The 20,579-nt window shown below is 45.9% G+C and overlaps 1 protein-coding gene across 1 annotated transcript; it reads left to right on the top strand.

Moving 5' to 3' along the window:
- The first annotated feature begins 1,868 nt into the window (after positions 1 to 1,868).
- On the top strand, positions 1,869 to 14,497 carry NELFB (negative elongation factor complex member B). Its single transcript, XM_068414132.1, has 13 exons — positions 1,869 to 2,032; positions 2,267 to 2,430; positions 2,616 to 2,715; positions 3,503 to 3,733; positions 5,538 to 5,723; positions 6,721 to 6,833; positions 7,517 to 7,619; positions 8,590 to 8,685; positions 10,606 to 10,748; positions 11,719 to 11,825; positions 12,787 to 12,928; positions 13,718 to 13,826; positions 14,076 to 14,497. Exons 1-13 carry the CDS (start codon positions 1,931 to 1,933, stop codon positions 14,211 to 14,213), a joined length of 1,734 nt encoding a protein of 577 aa, XP_068270233.1. The 5' UTR covers positions 1,869 to 1,930; the 3' UTR covers positions 14,214 to 14,497.
- The last annotated feature ends 6,082 nt before the right edge of the window (positions 14,498 to 20,579 follow it).

Consider the following 20,579-nt stretch of genomic DNA (forward strand, 5'->3'; position numbering starts at 1 on the left):
CTGTCCCCATCTGTTTCCCAGTGACTGGGTCTAGGAATAAAAGTGCAACTTCTTTAAAGAAATATTGTGGTTTGTGTGAGCTGGACCATTTATCAGCAAGGCCATCTTGTCCCCACCAGAGGACTTCACCAGCCAGGCCTCTGTCTGCAGAGCTAAAGGAATGACACCTTCTTAGAGGTCTTACAGGGGTATTTGTAGACGTATCTCTCTGTCTTAGAGTTGTTTTAAGCGAAGTGCCAGAAATGCCTCATCTTCCTGCAGAGTTTAGACTCCAGTTCAGATTTTGCTGGTCAGCAACTAGAATGCAACTGCAGCCGTCCTGTAGTGATAGGACGAGGGGCAGCGGTTTTAAACTGAAAGAGGGTACGTTTGAGATTGGACATAAGGAAGAAATGTCTTATGATGAGGATGGTGAGACCCTGGAACAGGTGCCCAAAGAAGTTGTGAATGCCGCATCATTGGATGTGTTCAAGGTCAGGTTGGATGGGACTTGAAGCAACCTGATCTAGTGCAAGATGTCCCTGCCCATGGTGAGGGGTTGGACTGGGTGATCTCCAAAGGTCCCTTCCAACCCAAACTGTTCTGTAATTCTTTGTTTTGCTTACGCTTGGGCTGACAACGCTCTACTTTGCAAAGAGGACAGGGATTAAAGTGCCAGAGTGCTGACAGTCCTCCTCGCCCCTGCTCTCACGTCTGCCCGTGAGGACAGGCAGGCTTTCGCGTGCTTGGGTGCGCAGGATTTGTGCAGCAGTTCATCTTGCTGCAGTGTTGCAAATAAAGCAGGTGTCCAGGCGTCCTCCTGTCTCAAAGAAATGCTTCACGTGGGATGTGGGGAGTGGCTGCTGTGGTCGTTGGCTGATCGTTGATGCCCATGGACTGGTCATGGTAGTTTATACCAATATCGTAACCTACCATCAGCACCTAAGGATATCCAGCAGGTACCAAGGAGCTGCCAGATCCTGCCATGATCAGGCCACTCCTGCTTCACTCCCACAGAAGCCATGTGCCAGCAGAGCAGTGTTCACCTCAGACCATGCAGGGGTTGCTTTTGCAGCTGGGGCATGGAGAGGGGAAATGAGGGACATAAGGGCACTGCAGCAGCTCGTGGCTGGGAATAGCGGAGGGCATCCGTTCTCTCGCCTGGGTACCGGGGTTCACAGGGGTCTGTCAACAGCAGCCCGACCTTCACATGGTTTGGGGGGCTCTAAATCACTTAGGGTTTGCCTTGATAGTTATACTAACTGGTGGGCAGACGCCAAAGGGGTTTCTGCGATGGGTTGGACTGCTGAAGCTCTACACAGTCCTGGTGCCCGGCTGCAGGTCTCACAAAGGACAAATTAGGATTTTTTTCCCCCACTCTGTAGCATCTACCCTGAAAGTACGGGCCTGCAAAGGGCAAACCATGAACGGGGAAAAGGCACTTCTCCTTTGTGAGGCTATTTTTGGTTGTGTTTCTTGTTTTTATCGCTGGCTGCCAGGGATCAGCCAAGAAGTCGTGGCCGCCTCGCTGAGTGGGACGCCTCACACAGCCGCAGGAACCCCGATATTTGCTGCCATAGAATTATCGAATCACGGAATCGTTTTGATTGGAAAAGACCCTTAAGATCATCGAGTCCAACCGTTAACCCAGCACTGCCAAGCCCACCACTAAACCTCCCATATGGGCGTTAGCTGGAGCAGCGTGCCCCAGCCCGGGGCCCTGGGCTCGGCCGCCCTCCTCAGCGCTCAGCCGCAGGGGGCTCCCCGTCACGGCGGGTGCCGTGGCCCCCCGGTGCCGGGGGTGCGGGTAGACCGGGCGTCCCCGCGGCGGTAGCGGCGGAACCTTTGTGCGGCGGAGCGGGTTCCGCGGGGCGGGGAAGAGCGCGGGACCGCGCGGAGCCGGGGGGAAGCGGTGGTGGGAGCGGGCCCGGCGGGGCCCGGGCAGGCCGCCATGTACGCGGGGCTGCAGGAGCTGGGGGTGGCCAACGGCGAGGACCTGAAGGAGACACTGACCAACTGCACGGAGCCGCTGAAGGCCATCGAGCAGTTCCAGGTGCGGCGGGTCGCCGTGGAGACGCCCGGGCGGCGGGGGTGCGGCGGGGCCCTTGGCCGGGGCCGTGGGGGTGGTGGGGAGCACGCGGAGGCCCGAAGTGGGGTCTATGATTTGTGGGTTTTTTCCTCCTCTTATTTTAACCAGCATGTCGTCGGCAGTCCCCGCTGTCGTTTGCTGGCTGGCGGAGCCGGCTAACCCCCCGCCTCCGCCCCTGTGCGGTGTTTGTGTTGGCAGACAGAGAATGGGGTGCTGCTGCCCTCGCTGCAGTCGGCCCTGCCCTTCCTGGACCTGCACGGCACCCCCCGGCTGGAGTTCCACCAGTCGGTGTTCGACGAGCTGAGGGAGAAGCTGCTGGAGAGGGTCTCAGCCATCGCTTTGGAAGGGAAAGTTGAGGAGAGGTTTGTCGGCAGTCTTGTGGGTTATTTGGAGAGAGATGGGAATTTTGTGTGAAAATTAGTTACAGTGGACTTCTGCAAGGGAGGGTTGGGCTCCTGGGGGATCAAGTTCCAGTGGCTTTGAGATGAGCCACTTTGGTCCTTTACACTGTTACATTGTACTTAGTCTTGCTCTTACGTGTTTTCAGATACAAGAAGCTGGAAGATCTCCTAGAGAAGAGCTTTTCCCTGGTCAAGATGCCTTCCATACAGCCCGTGGTAATGTGTGTCATGAAGCATTTGCCCAAGGTAAAACCGCTGCGCCGGTTGGCCTGTTGTGTTACATCTCTGTTGTGTAGCTTCTCTTAGCTCTGCTGTTGGCTGGGCTGCATGCTCCATCTGCAGACCTTCTGCAAGTTTGTTGCTCAGTGTTAGGAGCTGACTGTAGATTTGCTACATTCTTTTATCTGGTAACAACTTAGTAGACTAATTCAAAAAGCATTTTACATTTTCGTAATCAGATGAGAATATTTCCCTATTTTATTCAATACATGCAGCTCCCTGAAAGTAGTCAAGTTCACTGATAGCTGAATTTTTGCACAGCTGGTTTAAAAATCTATGACAAGTGGAAAATGAGATTTGAGTAATGCAACTAGAAGTAGACCGGAGTGAGGTTCAGATCTGTGAAACAAAAATCTCTAGGAGTAGCCTTATTAAAAGCATCATATTGTACTTAAGGTAATGGATTCAAAACTGCTACTAGGACTTTTGTAAGTTGCTGAGCTTTGAAACATCACCACAAATCTCAGCATCATAGGTTTAAAGGAAGTCTTTTTTTCCTCTTTGAAAGAAATAAGGAAAAGCTTGGTGTGTAATTTGGTTGTTGAAGAAGTTAAGTGTCTTAGGACTGGCTTACTGTTACAGGAGTAGGGAAGGCAAAAGATGAGTCTGTGATACTGCCTGTTGTTTAATTGCATTGTTGTGTAAATTACTAGACTGCCTGAGATGATTTAGGTGTCTTCTGTGGTCAGTTACTTGTAACTTGGACAGGCAGATGAGCTGCTCAACACTTTGGTAACTGCTCTGTTGATCACAGGTCCCTGAAAAGAAGCTGAAGTTAGTAATGGCCGATAAGGATTTGTATAAAGCGTGTGCCGTGGAGGTGAAGCGCCAGATTTGGCAGGATAACCAGGCTCTGTTTGGTGATGAGGTGTCTCCACTGCTGAAGCAATATATCCTGGAAAAAGAAAATATTCTCTTCAGCAACGATATTTCCGTCTTGCACAATTTCTTCAGTCCGTCTCCCAAAACAAGACGTCAAGGAGAGGTAAGGACAAGGAAACCTCTTACAACATGCTTGTGAATGAAACTGATCAACTTTCGTCAACCTCATGAAATAACAGTATCCATTTCACCCACCCAACTTTGCTACTGAAGTTGTTTAGCTAGACAAAGTATTTACAAGAAATACCAGGCTGTTTTCTCCTGCATATCTTGATGAAAGCAGCAGGAATTATTTTAATAGTTAGTGAGTGCTGTGTAATAATTGATTAATGTTCTAAGCTGTTTAGTTTTTGTTTATGTGCTTTTAAAAAAGTAGCAAGGCTAAATTTTTTCCTTTATTGCTCAGTCTGGCTTTAATATGCCTCAGCTGTTCTGAAGGCTGAGCATCTCTATCAAATCAGTTTGAACATGTTAAATTTCTTTTCTTGGGACTTTGTTATTTTTAGCAGGACATAACCCAACAAAAGCCCCCCCCCCCTTTTTTTTTTGTAAAAGTGGAAAGGGACATTCAAAGTTGTAGCTAAGCTGGCATTCAGAAAAGTTGCTCTTTGAATGGAATTTCATGGGGTGGCTGAGCTGCAGGAAGGGCAGGTGCTGCTCTTCCTCTCCCTTGCTGTAGCTCTGGCAATTATCCGGGAGCTGATTCAGCTCTGTAATTGCTACAGAAACTCTAGCAAATAAAACCAATAAGTAGTTTTCCAAAACAGTGAGTTGGATCTGCTCAAAGAAGAGATCAGCTGGCACCAAAACATTGCAAGGCTGGCAGGGTTGATGTGGGAGGGAGCAGTGGTGTAGGTGTTAGGAGGAGTGGGTCTCTCCTTGGCAGCAGCAAGCTATTAGAGCAGTTCAGCTGTAATGAGTCGCTTTACCTCAGGGCCTTTTGCTCCAAAAGGGAAATATCAGAGTGTCTGTAAGGACCTTGCTATCAAGAATGTGAAGGAATTGCAGTGATAAGGCAGCATAAAGCTTTCACTTCAGAGAGGGTGGCACATCTGTTACATGGGAGGTTTGGTTTGGGTCTGTTTTGCTTTCAAAAGCCCATTTAGTATAAGTGCTTTGGTGCAGTTTACTTCAGGTTTACAATGCAGGCTTGTGGTTTAACCCTGGATGGCAACTAGGTACCACACATCTGCTTGCTCACTCCCCCCTGGTGGGATGGGGGGGAGAATCGGAAGGGTAAAAGAAAGAAACTCGTGGGTTCAGATAAAAACAGTTTAATAATTAAAAAGAAATTTTAAAAATACATTTGTAAGGAAAAAAACAACAAAGAGAAAGAATAATAAAATCCAAGAAAAACAAGCGATGCAAGTGAAAACAATTGCTCACTGCCAAGTGACTGATGCCCAGCCAGTCCCTGAACAGCAGCCCCCCACCAACCTCCACCCCCAGTTTTATTGCCAAGCACGACATCATATGGTCTGGAATATCCCTTTGGTCAGTTGGGATCAGCTGTCCCGGCTGTGTCCCCCCCCAGCTTTCTGTGCACCTCTAACCTACTCACTGGTGGGGTGGTGTGAGGAGCAGAAAAGGCCTTGACGCTGTGTAAGCACTGCTCAGCGATAAGGAAAACATCCTGCTATTATCAACTCTCTTTTCAGCACAAATCCAAAACACAGCCCTGTACAAACTACTACAAAGAAATTTAACTCTATCCCAGCCAAACCCAGTACAAACTTTCACCTTCATTCTCATGCCTGTATCCTGAAGGTAGATATTCAGGAATTCATGTCAGTGCAGATGTTTCAATCTTGATAAATCATGTAAAAGAATTCATTTACATTTTGTGTGTGTGTGAAATAACAGTATGGCTTGGTACTGAGTGCACATTTTTTCCACTTTGAGTTTAGGTTGTTCAGAAGCTGACTCAGATGATTGGGAAGAACGTGAAGCTCTACGATATGGTGTTGCAGTTTCTGAGAACCTTGTTCCTTCGGACAAGGAATGTTCATTACTGCACGCTACGGGCAGAGCTCCTGATGTCGCTGCATGACCTGGAAATCAGTGAAATCTGCAACGTTGACCCCTGTCATAAGGTATTAATCACATGGGACAGACAGGAGTATTACTGGAGAATTTTTTGTTTAGCCCACTCCTGTGCATACCTGCTGCCCTGCAGGACTTCAGCCCAGAGAAGATAACTCCTCTCTGTGAAGAGAGTTCAGACCTTGAATCCAAAAGTCATCTTATATTCCTTGGAACTTCAGGTGAAAATTTCATCTTGGTTAACCAGCAGCTGGCTTTCGTTTCATAACCCATAAATCATTCAAATTTATTATATTTGTGCAGTGTTAAAAAGAACGTCTAATCTGACCTGTGTAGATGCTGCAAAAAATAATAAAAAACATTAGCTAGCCCCAGGTTCTTAATCGAAGCTTGCTTCCCTCCCTGCTGTGCCTGGTGTGATATACTCCATCTGTCAGTAGACTGTGTGTGTAAATACTTTGGATCTTGAATTGTGAGAAAACATGAAACTAGTAAAATACTGGGTGGTGACAGATGTGTTAATGTCACACCAGGATCTTGTTACTGGTCCTTTGTCTATGGTTAGCATCACTCTGATCTAGAACAAGGCTTTTTCTCTTAAGTGATGGTGCTAAGTTGTATGTGTATTCTGCTTATAGAGGTTATGTCCTAGAGTGATAATAAATGTTACTGCATATTATTATTACTAAGTGATGCTGCTTCTGTGTGAGCCTCCTACTGGTGTAAATCCACATTGATCAGGTGTGCTGGGCAGCACTATATTAATTGCTGCTCCTTAATTACCAGGGAATGCCTTTCTTGGGAGGGGAGAAAGTGACACCAGGTTAACTTACACTGGTGTCTCTGACCTCCTTTTGAGATGTTTGTATTTCTGACCTCCTCTGTATTCGTGACCAGCTTAGTACCATACCTAAGTATATTAATAAAGTGTATTAATTCCAGATATTTGGAGGTCATTCTGAGCCTGTTTTCTCTGACATCGTATATTTTATTGCTGGTTTAATGAGTTGCTGTGGTTCATAAAGCTTTCTCCTTTTTTTGTGACAGTTCACCTGGTGCCTTGATGCTTGCATTCGGGAGAAGTTCGTGGACAACAAGAGAGCTCGGGAATTGCAAGGGTTTCTGGATGGAGTGAAGAAAGGACAAGAGCAAGTGTTGGGGTAAGGCACTTGGACTGTTTATTGAGAAACTGAAAATGAGTTCCTGGTGGTCACAATATCTGACAGGTATTGTAGGTATTAATTCTTCCCTAGAGCCAGCTAACAGCCAGTGCTCTTCTGTGTGGTCAAATCCAGGACATTGATGAGCATTAATGCACTAGGGCATAGCCAGGCACGTTCTGGTGACATAGCTTGTGCTGCTTAAGTTAAGTTACCAACCCTGAGTCTCCTCTGTGGCCTGGTAACTGACTGTGGGAGATCTGCTTGATGTCAGTGCAGAAGACCTTTAGCAATTGTTCTCATGTAGCATGCTCTTTCAAGTCAGAGAAATAACATTCATGGTGTTTTTACAAGGCAGAAGGAGGTTCATCGAATGGACACCTGTAGGTAACAAAAGACAGAAATGCAGGTGTTACATTATCATAGTAAAGGTATTGTTACAGTACTTGCCCTGTGTCTGCCTCTCTTCTTAAACACAGCAGTGTGTGTGTTTATAAAAATACAATGTACACATGTATACACTACTTTGATATTACATCTGATAGTTGGCAAGAATACAACAAAGAATTGGCTCAAACATCCTAACTCTAGTGAAACATGCTGGTGTCCTACAGCTGGATGTGGAACTGTACTGTAGGGTTGTTAGTAACATATGACATGTATTTGAGTTTTACTTTTCTCAGGGACTTGTCAATGATCTTGTGTGATCCCTTTGCCATTAACACCTTAGCCTTGAGTACCATAAGGCACCTGCAAGACCTGGTTGGGCAGGACACCTTACCCAGGGTGAGTGTTGCAGCTTGTGTACGTAATCTGAGCTATAGTCTTAATTGAATAGCATTCATCAGCAAAGGACTGGCACTGTAGAAGAAGTACGATTAAGTTCTCAAATTCATGTGTAAATTGAAATAAGGGAAATGTGATACTACCTATCCATTTGTAGCACATACCTTAGAGCTCTGCAGGAGCACTGTTTGGAGACAGGCATTTTGGAGCTCTCTAAATTGACAATTCTTTGCATGGCTCATTCTAGCCTAACAGCTGTGCGTACACAGAATATGTGCCTCCCTGCTTTGTCTTCCTATCAGTTTACCTAACAGCAGCAGCCTTTTTTCCCTGCCATGGTAAATGCGATGGATTAGTTTACACTGTTCTGGTCTGTTGACTGCGATATTATACGGTTCTTGCAAGTAGTGTCCGCAGGAGGTGCTTAAATGTTAAAGGAGGGTAACCTTACAGGTGTCTGAACAATGTGAGGCATTTGCTGTTTTTATCCCTGAGTTGTTAGATTTTATTGTTGGATTGAATTAACTTCCTCATGACAGTGTAAGAATGAAAATTGTTTTGGTTTCAGGGCACGATACAAACGAAAAGCCGTTGTCATTCTTACATGCGCATTCTCTCTCTTACTTCTGCTGAGATGACTTGATTTGTCCTGTCACACATTGTATTTCAGTGTGCTAATTTGGCTGGACATGTTTAAAAACAATCTTGCGATCAGATCCGCTGCATGTTTCTTGGTGTGTTATGAAATGTTACAAAAAAACACAGACCCTCAGGTGTGTCTGTTATTTGATTTCCATTTGAGGAATCAGTTGTCAATTAAATCAGAGAACTGAATGCTTCTAGCAGTCTTTGATAAAGCTGCTAATCCAGGAGAGCTTTGAATGTAAACCACTACTTCCAAATAAATAGCTGTATGTGCAACTTGTGGAAGATCAAAATAGCTGTTTTTCTTCTTCCCTTAAAACTCGAGGAAAGCCCGGATCTGCTGCTGCTCCTTAGGATGCTGTCTTTGGGACAGGGGGCCTGGGACATGATTGACAGTCAGGTCTTCAAGGAACCAAAAATGGTGAGCATTTTGATGTTTAGAATATAACACATTTAATTAAACAAATTTAGACTTGTTTATTATTTTATTGCAACCCTGATTTAACATGCATTCTGCATACCTCTCATCATAGCTTGCTTAGAAAAAGCATGTAAATGGTCACAGAGCAGCAGCTCAAGTGGACATGTTGTAAGCTTCATTTATCTGCTTTTTTTATTTACATGAATGCCTGGCCCTTACTGTTTTAAAATCAAACTGTACCTCTATTAAATTTGGCACTGGTTGCTCTTTGCTGGGAGCTTCTACACAACTGATGAGTTCATTAAAAAGATCTTGTCTGAGGAAAGCAGGATTTCAGAGGCTGGTCTGATACTCTGGTAGCAGTGTAGCAAGTTTTCATTGACATGAAAAATGTTTTTCCCTTCCAGGTATCTGTTGTAGCAATTCTGTGTAGTGCCACATTCAGCTACAGTCTTCCCGTGCTTTGGAAATACTTCGCCCAGTATTACAGGCAGCCCTAGTGTAGTTTGGGAGCAGGTATGTTCAGCTGATGGCAGGAAGGCTAACCGTGGTGTTACACAGCGGGGCTGTGTCTCGAGAGAAATTTGCTCTTTCTGTTCTGAATTATAAAGCAGCAAATGTCTACCTAGGGGGACATTTGAAGTCTCCAAAGTATATATTACTATCTGATTGCACGTTTAAATTTACCACAGGAAGGGTGTGCATTAATAGTCAGATTGTAACAGTGAGGGTGACTGAAACTCCAAGAGTAGCACTGTGATTTGACTTGCAGAGGTGCTCTCATGAATCTCTTGGAAATAAACTGAACATTTTTCCTAAAGGGAATCTCCAAATCTGTATTTAAAATCCGTTTTATTTGTGATTGCCACAAGCTGTAACCTCCCACTTTGTGAATCTGATACAACATAGGTTGATCTGCCTTGTGTGAGGAGATGCTCTTTAGTGTTACTATTCTAGCTATGCATTGATCCCTGTCAGTTTAGGGAATGAACAAAATGATTTTAATTGTTGATAAAAGCAGTTTGGTACCATCCCTAACATGCAGTGCTTGCAGCAATATTGAAAAAGGTCTCTCAGAAGAAATGCCGCATAATTGTCAAAAGAAAGAATTTGAGCAGGAGTATTTCTGTAGATGAGGTGGAGTACAGTTTTCCTGGTTACCAGTGGAACATAGCAGGTCGAGGGAGGTGATACTGCCCCTTTACTCCGCTCTTGTGAGACCCCACCTTGAGTACTGCGTTCAGCTCTGGGGCCCTCAACATAAGAAGGACATGGAGCTGTTGGAGCGAGTCCAGAGGAGGCCACGCAGATGTTCAGAGGGCTGGAGCCCCTCTGCTCTGGAGACAGGCTGAGAGAGCTGGGGCTGTTCAGCTGGGAGAAGAGAAGGCTCCAGGGAGACCTTCTAGCACCTTCCAGTGCCTGAAGGGGCTACAGGAAAGCGGGAGAGGGGCTTTTTACAAGGACAAGTAGTGACAGGACGAGGGGGAATGGTTTTAAACTGAAAGAGGGGAGATTGAGATGAGATATTAGGAAGAAATTCTTTACTGTGAGGGTGGTGAGACCCTGGCCCAGGTTGCCCAGAGAAGCTGTGGCTGCCCCCTCCCTGGCAGTGTTCAAGGCCAGGTTGGATGGGGCGTGGAGCAACCTGGGCTAGAGAAAAGGTGTCCCTGCCTGTGGCAGGGGGGTTGGAACTAGATGATCTTTAAGGTCCCTTCCAACCCAAACCATTCTATGATTCTATGATTGAATTATTCAAGAATTTTGACTGGAACTGGATGTCTGAAAGCTTGTATTCCTAAGTGTCGGATGGGGCTCATAATACTGCCTCACTGTTTGTTACAGTACTCTAGGACCATTGCGTGGCATGAACTGACTGATGAAAGCATTGTTCTTTTTCCTCTGTTCTTTCGTCCCTCTAAGGAAGCTGAGTTGATTACAAAGTTCTTGCCTATGCTGATGTCCTTTGTGGTGGATGACTACACGTTCAATGTAGATCAGAAACTGCCCTCCGAGGAGAAGGGGCAAGTTCCCTACCCCAGCACTATTCCTGAAGCTTTCACCAGGTACGTAACCTGCCTTACCACCTTTGTACGTGTAGTCTTGTTACCAAAGGAAAACATGAAGGAGCCAACCAACACTGACAGGAAAAAACACTGTCTGTGGTGAAATGAAGACTTTATTGGAGTAAGATTTGGTTCTTGTTAATCAAGCCTGAACTTTTCCTTTAGCAGAACAGGTTTCCACCATGATTCCTCAAATAAAATTTATCTACAAAATTAATATTTCTTGTAATGACCATTCTTTTGGCAGATTGAATATGAAAGTATTTGGTACCACTGCTTTAAAATATGCTGCTTGTGTGGCTTCCCAAGCCGTGACTGGTGAGCGTTTGAATGATATTTGGGTGCAGCTGGAGGAGTGCCCATGCTTGGTTCTGAAGAGTGCTATTGTAAATTGTGAAGTTTGCATTTTTGTTGCACAGACACTTATTCTCTGTTGATAACCTATCACTCCAGGGATGTCAAAAAGCTAAATAAAACCTCTGTGTGCTCTGTTATATTTAGATCTGGTGCTAATTTCCAGCACAGTTCTTATCTATATGCCAGAATCTGGAGTACTGTATCCTGGTAGCTGTACTCTGCTCTATGACAGTGTTGATATTTTACCTTTGGGAAATTAAAACAAAACAGTATTGGACTTTGTATCATTTCTGAGTATTTGGGCTTCTTCTAAAACCCATTTTGAATAGCACTTTTATCATTAATACTATTATAAATGTTCACAATCAAATCCAGCTGTTTGATTGTGAGACAGCATGATGTTTGCTGAATAGTGAATTTTTCTAGACCATAGTAGTGAACATAGTGATGATCATCTACTCAGTGACTGAGTAGCTGCTCTTCAGTGGGTTTGAGGTTAGCCACTGCTGTAGCTGCTTGATTGCTATCCAACAGTATTTTAAACCCTCTTTAGAAAAAAAAAAAAATCTGTTTTAACTTTATTGATTAAGAACCTTTGCTTCTACCATAACAGATTCTTGCAGGAGAACAGAATAGCTTGTGAGATTGGGCTGTATTACATCCTTCACATCACTAAACAGAGGAACAAGAATGCTTTTCTTAGGCTCCTGCCGGCACTAGGTAAGTTTTTGTCCTGTCTTCTATTCTATAGTTGTTTGACTTGTACTGAACACCCAGGGTGCAAGTAAATCTGGAGAGAAAGTTATTTTGGAGTCAAAGACGTGATGTTCTGCCTTTGGCTCTTCTGGTGACTTAATTGTAAGGCCCTGCAGAAGTGTTTGTTTTAGGCTGCAATTGGGATACTTTTCTGCTGATCCAAGAGTTTAGAAATAGTGGCTGAAGGTCAGTAGTTCCTTAGATCGAAGGCTCTGTTAGCAGTGGGGTTAGCTGAGAACTGTTTGGAATGAATCTGAAAGATAAAAGAGCAGGTGGCTTAATTCTGCTGCAGCTCATAGTAGTTGCGTGTGGCCAGAAATTCTTGGGACTTGGGTTTGTGTGGTAAAAAAACCTGTAACACAACAGGACTGAACACAGCCTTAAATTCTTCCCTGGGATTGCCTTCTTCAGGGACTTCCCTGGAGTAAGTTGCATGAGAGCTCTGATGCAATCTTAGGAGTTGCAGCTCTCTGTAATGGCAGGGAGGGTTCGCTTCCCACTCCCTCCCCCCAGCTCTGGTGTTCTTTGAACCCTTTGCTGAACTGTCAGCTCACTCACATGGGTGAGTTTTCCACTTGTAAGCGATTTGTATCCGCTTGCTTACGGGGTCTGAGGATTGCAAGGAGGTGGATGTGGCCATGAACAGAGGATGGTGGAGGATAGAAGGGGACTCTGTGATTTTGGCAAGAGCAAGTTACTCTGTGACTTCAGCCTTGGTGGAGACATGGGCTTTCTACATATTCTTCTCACCCCTCTGCTCCTAATCTTTTATGTCTGGAAGATCAAAGCCATCTGCCTGTGCTACCTGTTTTAAAAGCCACTAAGGAAATCTCACTGCAAAGTTTTCAGCAGGAATATCTGCTGTGTAGTCAGATTTTGGCACATCCTTGTCAGTCTCAGTCTTTTTCCTTTTCATGTTGTATAGTTGAGACATTCAGTGACTTGGCCTTCAGTGATATTTTTCTACATTTGCTTACTGGTAACCTCACACTGCTGGGTGATGAATTTGCACTCGAGGAGTTCTGCACCAGTCTCTTTGATGGCTTCTTTCTCACTGCCTGCTCAAGGTAAATCAGATTTTGCTCGGGGGAAGTGAGTTTACAGGATAGCTGAGAGGTTTTACTACTCTGAACTATAGTTTAATAGTTCAGCAAACTCTTTACATGTAGTGGAAATATAGCCTGATGCTGTTTTTCCTTAAGGAAAAGTTTGGTTTGTGATCCAGTTTTTAACAGGAAAATTGTTAAGTGGCGATTATAAATCGTTACCTAAACTGCAATTCATTATTCCTAAGTTGGAGTTGCAAAAGATGGTATCCTTCATGCTTTGCAGTAGCTGTCAATAGGAAGAGTTAACTTCAGCTCTTTGCAGTATCAGCTGCACACAGAAAATCTGTTTGTTAATTCTGTTAAGTCAGTGTGGTTCAACTGGTGGCCTGCAGACCCACCCTAACCTCCCAAAGGCTTCCCCAAAAGCGATTAGAAGTGCTGTTCAGGCATAGCAGCATGTGCTGCTGCTGCTACCGCTTCCTCCATGCCTACGGAGGGACAAACATCCCCCTGCATGTGCGTACGGCCACGTGCTACAGTCTGTGCTTAAAATCTCCCCCTTCCTTCCTCGTGGCTGCTGCAGTTAGTCCACTCCTGATGAATAATTACAGGAATTGCTTGAAAGTCTAAGGCAGAGTTGGCACTTTGTAGCACACAGGCTACAATTCTCAGGTGTTTTGGAAAATTATAACAAAGCTGCCGGTCTGTGGGTGTGTGAATTATTCTGGTACTGTTGCTGTAGTTTTCTTGTTCTCAAGATGGTGTTTGTTTATATCAGTCACTCTGCTTGAAAATTGCTTTTTGCAGAAAGGAGAACGTACATAGACATGTACTAAGACTGCTGCTTCATCTGCATCACAAAGTGGCGCCTGCCAAATTAGACTCTCTCCAGAAGGCTTTGGAACCCACCAAGCAGGTAAGAAGGGAAGCACAAGAAAGGGAAAATTAATTGCAAATGAAAGCAGTTGCCTTTCCGGACCTTACTTAATGGAACATGTGCTCTGCTTTCCAAGTGTGCCAAGTTGTGTCTTAATTACCTTGTAACTTCCTCTTTCTGTGTTGGTTTGTGTTAAAACACACAGGGTAGTTGCATACTTAGTGTTCTAGCTAGCAGCAGCTAGAATGAAGTATGACTTTTGTGTTTTTCCCCTCTCTCATTCTGCAGAGCGGGGAAGCTGTGAAGGAGCTTTATAACCAACTCACTGAGAAACTGGAGCTTCGCAAGCCTAGTCCAGCCGAAGTGACTGAGACTCCCTCCATGGAACTGCCCTTGCCCACAGTGCCCACACCGACCTCACGCTGAGTGATGTCTGTAGCGCAAGAGTGAGACAGAAGAACTAACCTAGTGGAAGACCCTGTGCTGCATTTCAAGTGTCTCTGCCTACAGGGAAACAAAAAAAAGCCACTGCAGCTCTTTCAGGAAACACTGCAGTTTACCCAACTCACTGGCTCTTGCTGGTTAGAAAACTCTGTGTGCAGTGCGTTGCAAAGGCTTACTTTTCTTAAAGGTAGCTGTGTGTTTTCTTGTAGATCCACTTAAAATCTGACTGTACATTTTTTTTTCGAAAAGAAAATGCGTGTTTTTAACCTTGGCATCTTGTATTTTTAAACTCTACTTTAAGAACTGATAAATTGAGTGTTTAACTCCATTACGGTTGAGCAGGTAGTGTGAACTCCTAACCATAGCTTTCTTTGGCTGTTAGTTTGCTCCTATAGGTCTTTTGGAGAAGATGCTCAACAGAAAGAAATCTCAGAGGAGATAAACTCCACTGATACAATTTCCTGTGTGAGGTTCTAGCTCCTTTGGTACGTGGTAAGACGTGCCGCATTAGTCAGAGGTGTCCACTACTGTCACCAGACCAAGAAGCAGTAAACAGCCATCTTCTCAGCTACGCTTTTACAAAGGCAGCCAGAAATTGAATCATTCTCTCTCCTTTTCCTCCCCACTTTTCTCCAAAGGAGTAGCTTGAAATGAGTCCTGGAGCCAGTGAAGAAAACCGATACGAGCATGTTCCCAAATGACAATAGGGCTTGAGTGTAGGTGGAGTGAAATTCTGTCTTTGAAAAAACAACCTGTTCTTCATGGCTCATTTATGTCACTGTCTGCACTGTTCCAGTTAATTCCTGTTCCACTTTTATTGCTGCCTCAGTTTAAGCCTCAGGTAGGGTGTGCGGGAAGATGGGCATGGGAGAAGAATGAGTTGTGTGAGTTTACAACTGACTTCACACTGATGTCAGCAGGTGCAATATGCCTGAAAAGAATCTTGCCAGTCTCCTGTAAGCAGGAAGCTGCCTACATGAATTATTCTGAATTGCAGAATAGTTCAGGTAGGAAGGCACCTCTGAGGGTCCCTGGTCCACCCCCTGACTCAGAGCAGGACCAGCCTAGGTGCACTTGCTCGAGAGCAGGACTTTGGATCTACCTTTGCTGAGTTTCATGAGGTTTCTGTCAGGCTGTTTCTCCAGCCTGTTGAGGGAGGGAGGTCCCTTTGAAGAGCAGCCCTGCCCGCTGTACCAGCCATGCCCACGACTGGTATCATTTGCAAACTTGCTGAGTTCTGTCTTCAAGGTGTAAATAGAGGCATTAAACAAGACTAACCCCATTAATGACCCCTGAGGAATGTCACGAGTAGCGGGCTGCCTGCTGGACTTGGTGCTGTTGATCACAACCCTCTGAGCCCGGTGTCCTGCCCATTTTTCGTGCAGCTGTGTGAACTGTATCAAAACAATTTGGCTATATGGATTCTTCAGACAGTTGTGCTGAAAGCTGTTTAAAGTCAAGGTAAGCTACCCACTGCGCTCACCCCGTCCACCAAGCCAGGCACCTCGTCATAGAAGGTTATTGGGTTTGTCAGGCACAACTAACCCTTGGAATTTACCCATCCATGCTGGCCGTGCCCTGTCGCTTTCTTGTCCATCATGCTTCTGGATCTGATCCAGAACCCCTTTCCCCATCACCCCTTGTTTCCTGGGACTCGAGCACTCCCAGTCCCAAATCATGCTGATGAGACTTTTCCATTTCCTGAAGATACGTGCAAAAAATAAAGAAGGAAACAGACGCTAGTTAAGTAGAGGTGGAAACCCCTCCCCAAAGCTGCTGACTCCCTCTCCGTGTGGTTTTCTTCTTCCTGAGTTCTCTAGTGCCACACGAGGAAAGCGGGTGTTGCCTCTCTTTATCGCCTTGGTGCTTTATTTCTCCTTTTATGCAGGGACTTGTCTGTATCTTGTGGGAGAACTGGGAGAGTATGAGACGAGGACACTGTCCTCCAGTCCATGCTGCCTTTGTGCGCCTTAGCTCCCAGGGTCTGTATTGCCTCTGGCATCCTCTTGGGACTTCTGGCATCAGGCTTGTTGGAAACAGGAACTGGGTATAACAATCGGGTCTTTCTTGCAATGTTTTGTTTTTAAACCGTTTAAACTGTCATGGTAACTTACACAAAATAATGTCCCACGCTGCTGGCGAGACTTTCGCAATGAACCTACCCAGGCCCGTGCTCTGCTCAGACTTGGAGCTTATTTTACGTTTCTGTTGGGCATTGTCTCTGTCACTGAAGTTTTCCCTTGTGCCACATCCCGACTTGGTACTCTCCTGCAGCGTGAACTTCTTTTAATCCAGGCTGACTGTATGATTTGCTACTTGGTAGAAAAACCTCTTGTGTTTCAGCCTGTGCCCACAGTGCTGAGATACACGCTGGTGATTTTTTTCCAGGTTTTTAGATCCACAAAGGAATTGAATCCCAGAGCACAAACTGTCCATTACTTGTGCTGGTGGCTGCTTCAGCTGACAAGGGGAAATCTGGGCAGCTGAGAGTGGCAGTGGCTGCCGGTCTGTGCTCTCCTGGCCTGCCTTCTGCAAACAGGTGTGATACAAGGAGAGACACTATTTGGAAAACATTTAGTAGTGAACATCTGGGTCTGTTTCCATTCTTCGAGATGAGATTGGTTTCACTCCAGTGCAGAAATCACACAGGCTCCTGTTGTACACGTGAACCTCAGCAGAGCCTGCGGCAGGAGCTGGCTGCAGCTGCGTGCGGGACGCTCACTTTGCACCTGGTCCAGGACATCTCTGCCTTCTGCTCTGGGCTTCCGACTCGGAGAGGCTCACTCTCTCCTGCTCCTCCAGATGTGTCGTATCGGATGGTGCTGTTGTGCAGCACAACTACCAGGTGAAGTACAGCTGGACTGTGTAAGAGAATTTTTCTTTTTTTTTTTTTTTTTAAAATATTTTTTACAACACCTCTGTAAGCCCAGTACAAACAATACCAGCTGGGATGCTGTGCAGCGTGCAACAGGGTGCCCTGCTGTGGGTGCACACTAGAGGGTAGTGCACCCCGGGCTGCCTGCCTTGCCTGCCCTGACACCCTGCGCTGCTGCCTGGGATCCCTCCTCATTTGGCATCCTGACTGTTATGTCACAGTTTGTCTTTACAGCAGGGGTGTGATACCTGTGATACGAAAAAATGTGTATTTTCTTCAAACCCGCCATGCCTGGCTGGGGAATGAATTTTTACAATTATTCTAATTAGCTTGAGCAATCTGGTCCTCTCTGTGTGCTTTTCCTGAGAGATCAGAGTAATAGCGCAGAGAGGTTCTTCAGGCTTTTCGGATGGTTAACGTGTAACTGAAGTTTTATGTTGAGCTGTGAAACAAATCATTTGGAGTGAACTATTAGAAGATTGACAGAGCTCTGTAACTGCAATAGTCGAGAGAAGTGGCCAGTTACTGAGGCCTGTGCTAGCAGAGGAGCCAGGTCTTAAATAAAATTAGTGGAAAAGACGATTACTATAGTGAAATCTTATTTACTACCAAACTACCTGACACCTAGAGCACACCTAGCGCCATTTCAAAATACAGACAGATTCCACTTGACATTTTGATTTGATGTGGGATAGCTCTTTGTGGACTGAGATAAAAGGAGATCAAACAAATCTCCTTGGCCAGAAAGAATACAAAGACCTCCTGGATACTCCTCAGCTATTGTGAGTCCTCTCTGTTTTGTCAGGAACTGTTTGGTTTTCAGTGATGCCCGGCCTTCTCTCTGTACAGTGATGTAAAGGAAACCTGCCGTAGGTTTAACTTCGAAGATAAATGAATTAGTTAATGTGCACGTGCAGTGCTGATTAGACTGCTTCCTGCTGAAAGCAGGAGTGTGTTTGGGTCAGGAGTCTGGTTTCGGTTCACCGTGCTGGTCTGGGGTATCTGCTCCGTTGGGAGTGTGATACTGGAGACTTTCTTGGTGTGTGAGAATGCCAGTTCCCAAAGGAAGGTGATGGGTTGGGCTGAAATTCCAGCTGTGGGATATTGGGGATTTATTATCTTGACTCTCTTGCAAGTACTTTAAGAAAAGAAATGGCTGAAATCAAGAGATTTTTTTTTTTTTTCCCCAATTTCTGTGCATTTAACTGAAATCCAGATCAGTGGAATCTTTACCAACAGGGGAGAGAAAGTTGTTAGTCCAACCTCAGAAATCACTATGGCTTAGGTGCTGAATCGAAAGGGAGACCAGGTATGAGGGAGACCTTGGAGGTTTCTCCCCAAAACCAAAGAAGATTCCAGCAGTGGAACTGTTACAGCGTGGGGTGGAAGTGTGCAGGATGTGTTCTGCCAAGAACTGTTCGATTCCTGTGCTGAACTGCAGTGGCCGGGTTTGGGAAGGCACATCGCCTCCACAGCTGGCCTGTCTTCTTGGAGAGGTGAACGCAAAACTGGAGTTGTCCTGAATTGCACCCTGTGGTCCCGGTCCATCTGGCTCCAGAGCACAGGTCCCAGTTGGCCAGGTCTGTTGGCTGGAGGCTGCTCTGCTGGGGTGGACGAGCTGGTCACTGCTGCCAGCTCCCTCACCGCTCCTTAGGTGACGCGGCTCTGCCTTGCTGGGGGAGCGGCCGGTTCTTTGCAGATGGAGAGTAGTCAGCGATCACCAGGGACCAGCTTTCACCTTTCAAGGCTGGGAGGCCTTGGCATAGCCCTGCGCAGAGCAAGCGATGCTTTGCAGTCATCTCCCCTGCCTTAATCTCAGCTATAAGACTTGGGCCCGTCATGATTTTAACCTGTAATGCTAGTAGTAAATATCAATCCCCTCTTGTTCTTCTAGTTCTATGTCTCAGCCCACTGGGGCTTGATTTTTGGCCAAAGCAAGGAGCAGGGCATCAGGCTTACAAGTGACCAGCCCTCCCCTCCTTCCCAACAGGACTCTGGAGTGGCAGAGGTGGGTTCCTGCAGGGAGGCTCTGTGCCACCAGATGCTGTCCCAGCAGGTTCCTTACCAGTATCATGTCAGGGAATGGATCTGAAAACATGTCAAAGTGAGCCCGGTAAGAGAAGTTACTGACAAATACAAAAATCACAGCACTTCCTTTCTTGAACATCTAAAGCTTAGAGAACCCCATTTTATCAGCTTTTCTGATCTTAATACTTTCAGTAGCCACGGCACCACAGAGAAGCATCCATGGTGTGTTCATATGATGTGACCTTTGCTACCTCCTCTGCTGTACCAGTTCATCACTAGACAACGGAAGGAGGACTGCTGGTCCCGAGGGCTTCCTTGGGAAGGGACAGAGGTGGTCAGTCCCAGAGAAAACAGCCTTCCTGATCTTTCTCCTTACTACTGCAATGCCTGGAGACCCACCAAATTGTTCTCACTATGATTTCAAAGGTTGGCTACCAGGGCAGTGTGCAGTGGAAGCAGGTAGATGTGTCTTCCTGGCCTGATGAGACTTCTACAGTGGAGAAGTGCAAAACTTCATGGTAGGTGCTAGTTCCCAATATGCACCTTCGTCTGGTGTAAGTGGGAGATCAAAGCAGGGTTTGATGTGACCATCAACCTGGTTGTCCTGTGCCGTTGATGGGGGGTCCTAACCATTCTGGCTTCGTCTGTGGTTCAGCAAGTCTGTTTCTGCTTCCCTGGAGCTCCCTGAGGCTGGGGTGACACCTCTGACTTCGATTTACTGCTCTTTTTTAGGGAAGGGCATGTCCTTTCACTTGGCAGATGCACAGCCTCTCACTGACCAAGCACTAGCTTGCTGATCTGGTGTATCAGCTCAGATGTGCTGTGAGATGTGTCTGACCTTGAAAAATCTTCCTGCAGCTCACCAGGGGTGTTGCTCAGTGGGTTTCTCCAGAAGGAAAGAAAAGAGAACCGGTGAGACAGGAGCACACGCCTCACCTGCAGAGCCACAACACCGTGCAGTTGGAAAGAGGACAGTGGTGTGATTCTTGCTGATGCTGTTTCAGTGTCTTGGCTTCATCTACTCAAGTCCTGCTTGGCTGGAACATGCTCAAAATGAATGTAAGCATTTAACCTCAAAAAATAAAAAGGTATTTTAGTACTTCCTTACTACTTAGGCACCTGATTTCCCACTGAGATCCATCCAATTTAGGCATTTAAACCTTGGCCTTTTGTCAAGGGGCCATGTGTGTCCACCCAGTGCCTTTAGGAGAAGTCTCAAAGATTTGGACATTTTATCTCTCACGCCTCCTTTCCTCTGAAGTAGTGGGAGGACAAGGAAACTGGGGAGCTTGGTGGGTAGGGTCATAGCTACTGTTATGACAGTGTGTTCAGAAGTCTTTCTTTTGAAGAACCCTTCGGTTGTGCTGTGAGCTCAGTAGGATCATTAGGGGTGCAGTGAGAAACTCCATTGCATCAATTTCCACCCATAAGAGGAAGCCTCTTGT

The sequence above is a fragment of the Nyctibius grandis genome, chromosome 16 (assembly GCF_013368605.1).
Source record: "Nyctibius grandis isolate bNycGra1 chromosome 16, bNycGra1.pri, whole genome shotgun sequence".
Taxonomy (NCBI): domain Eukaryota; kingdom Metazoa; phylum Chordata; class Aves; order Nyctibiiformes; family Nyctibiidae; genus Nyctibius; species Nyctibius grandis.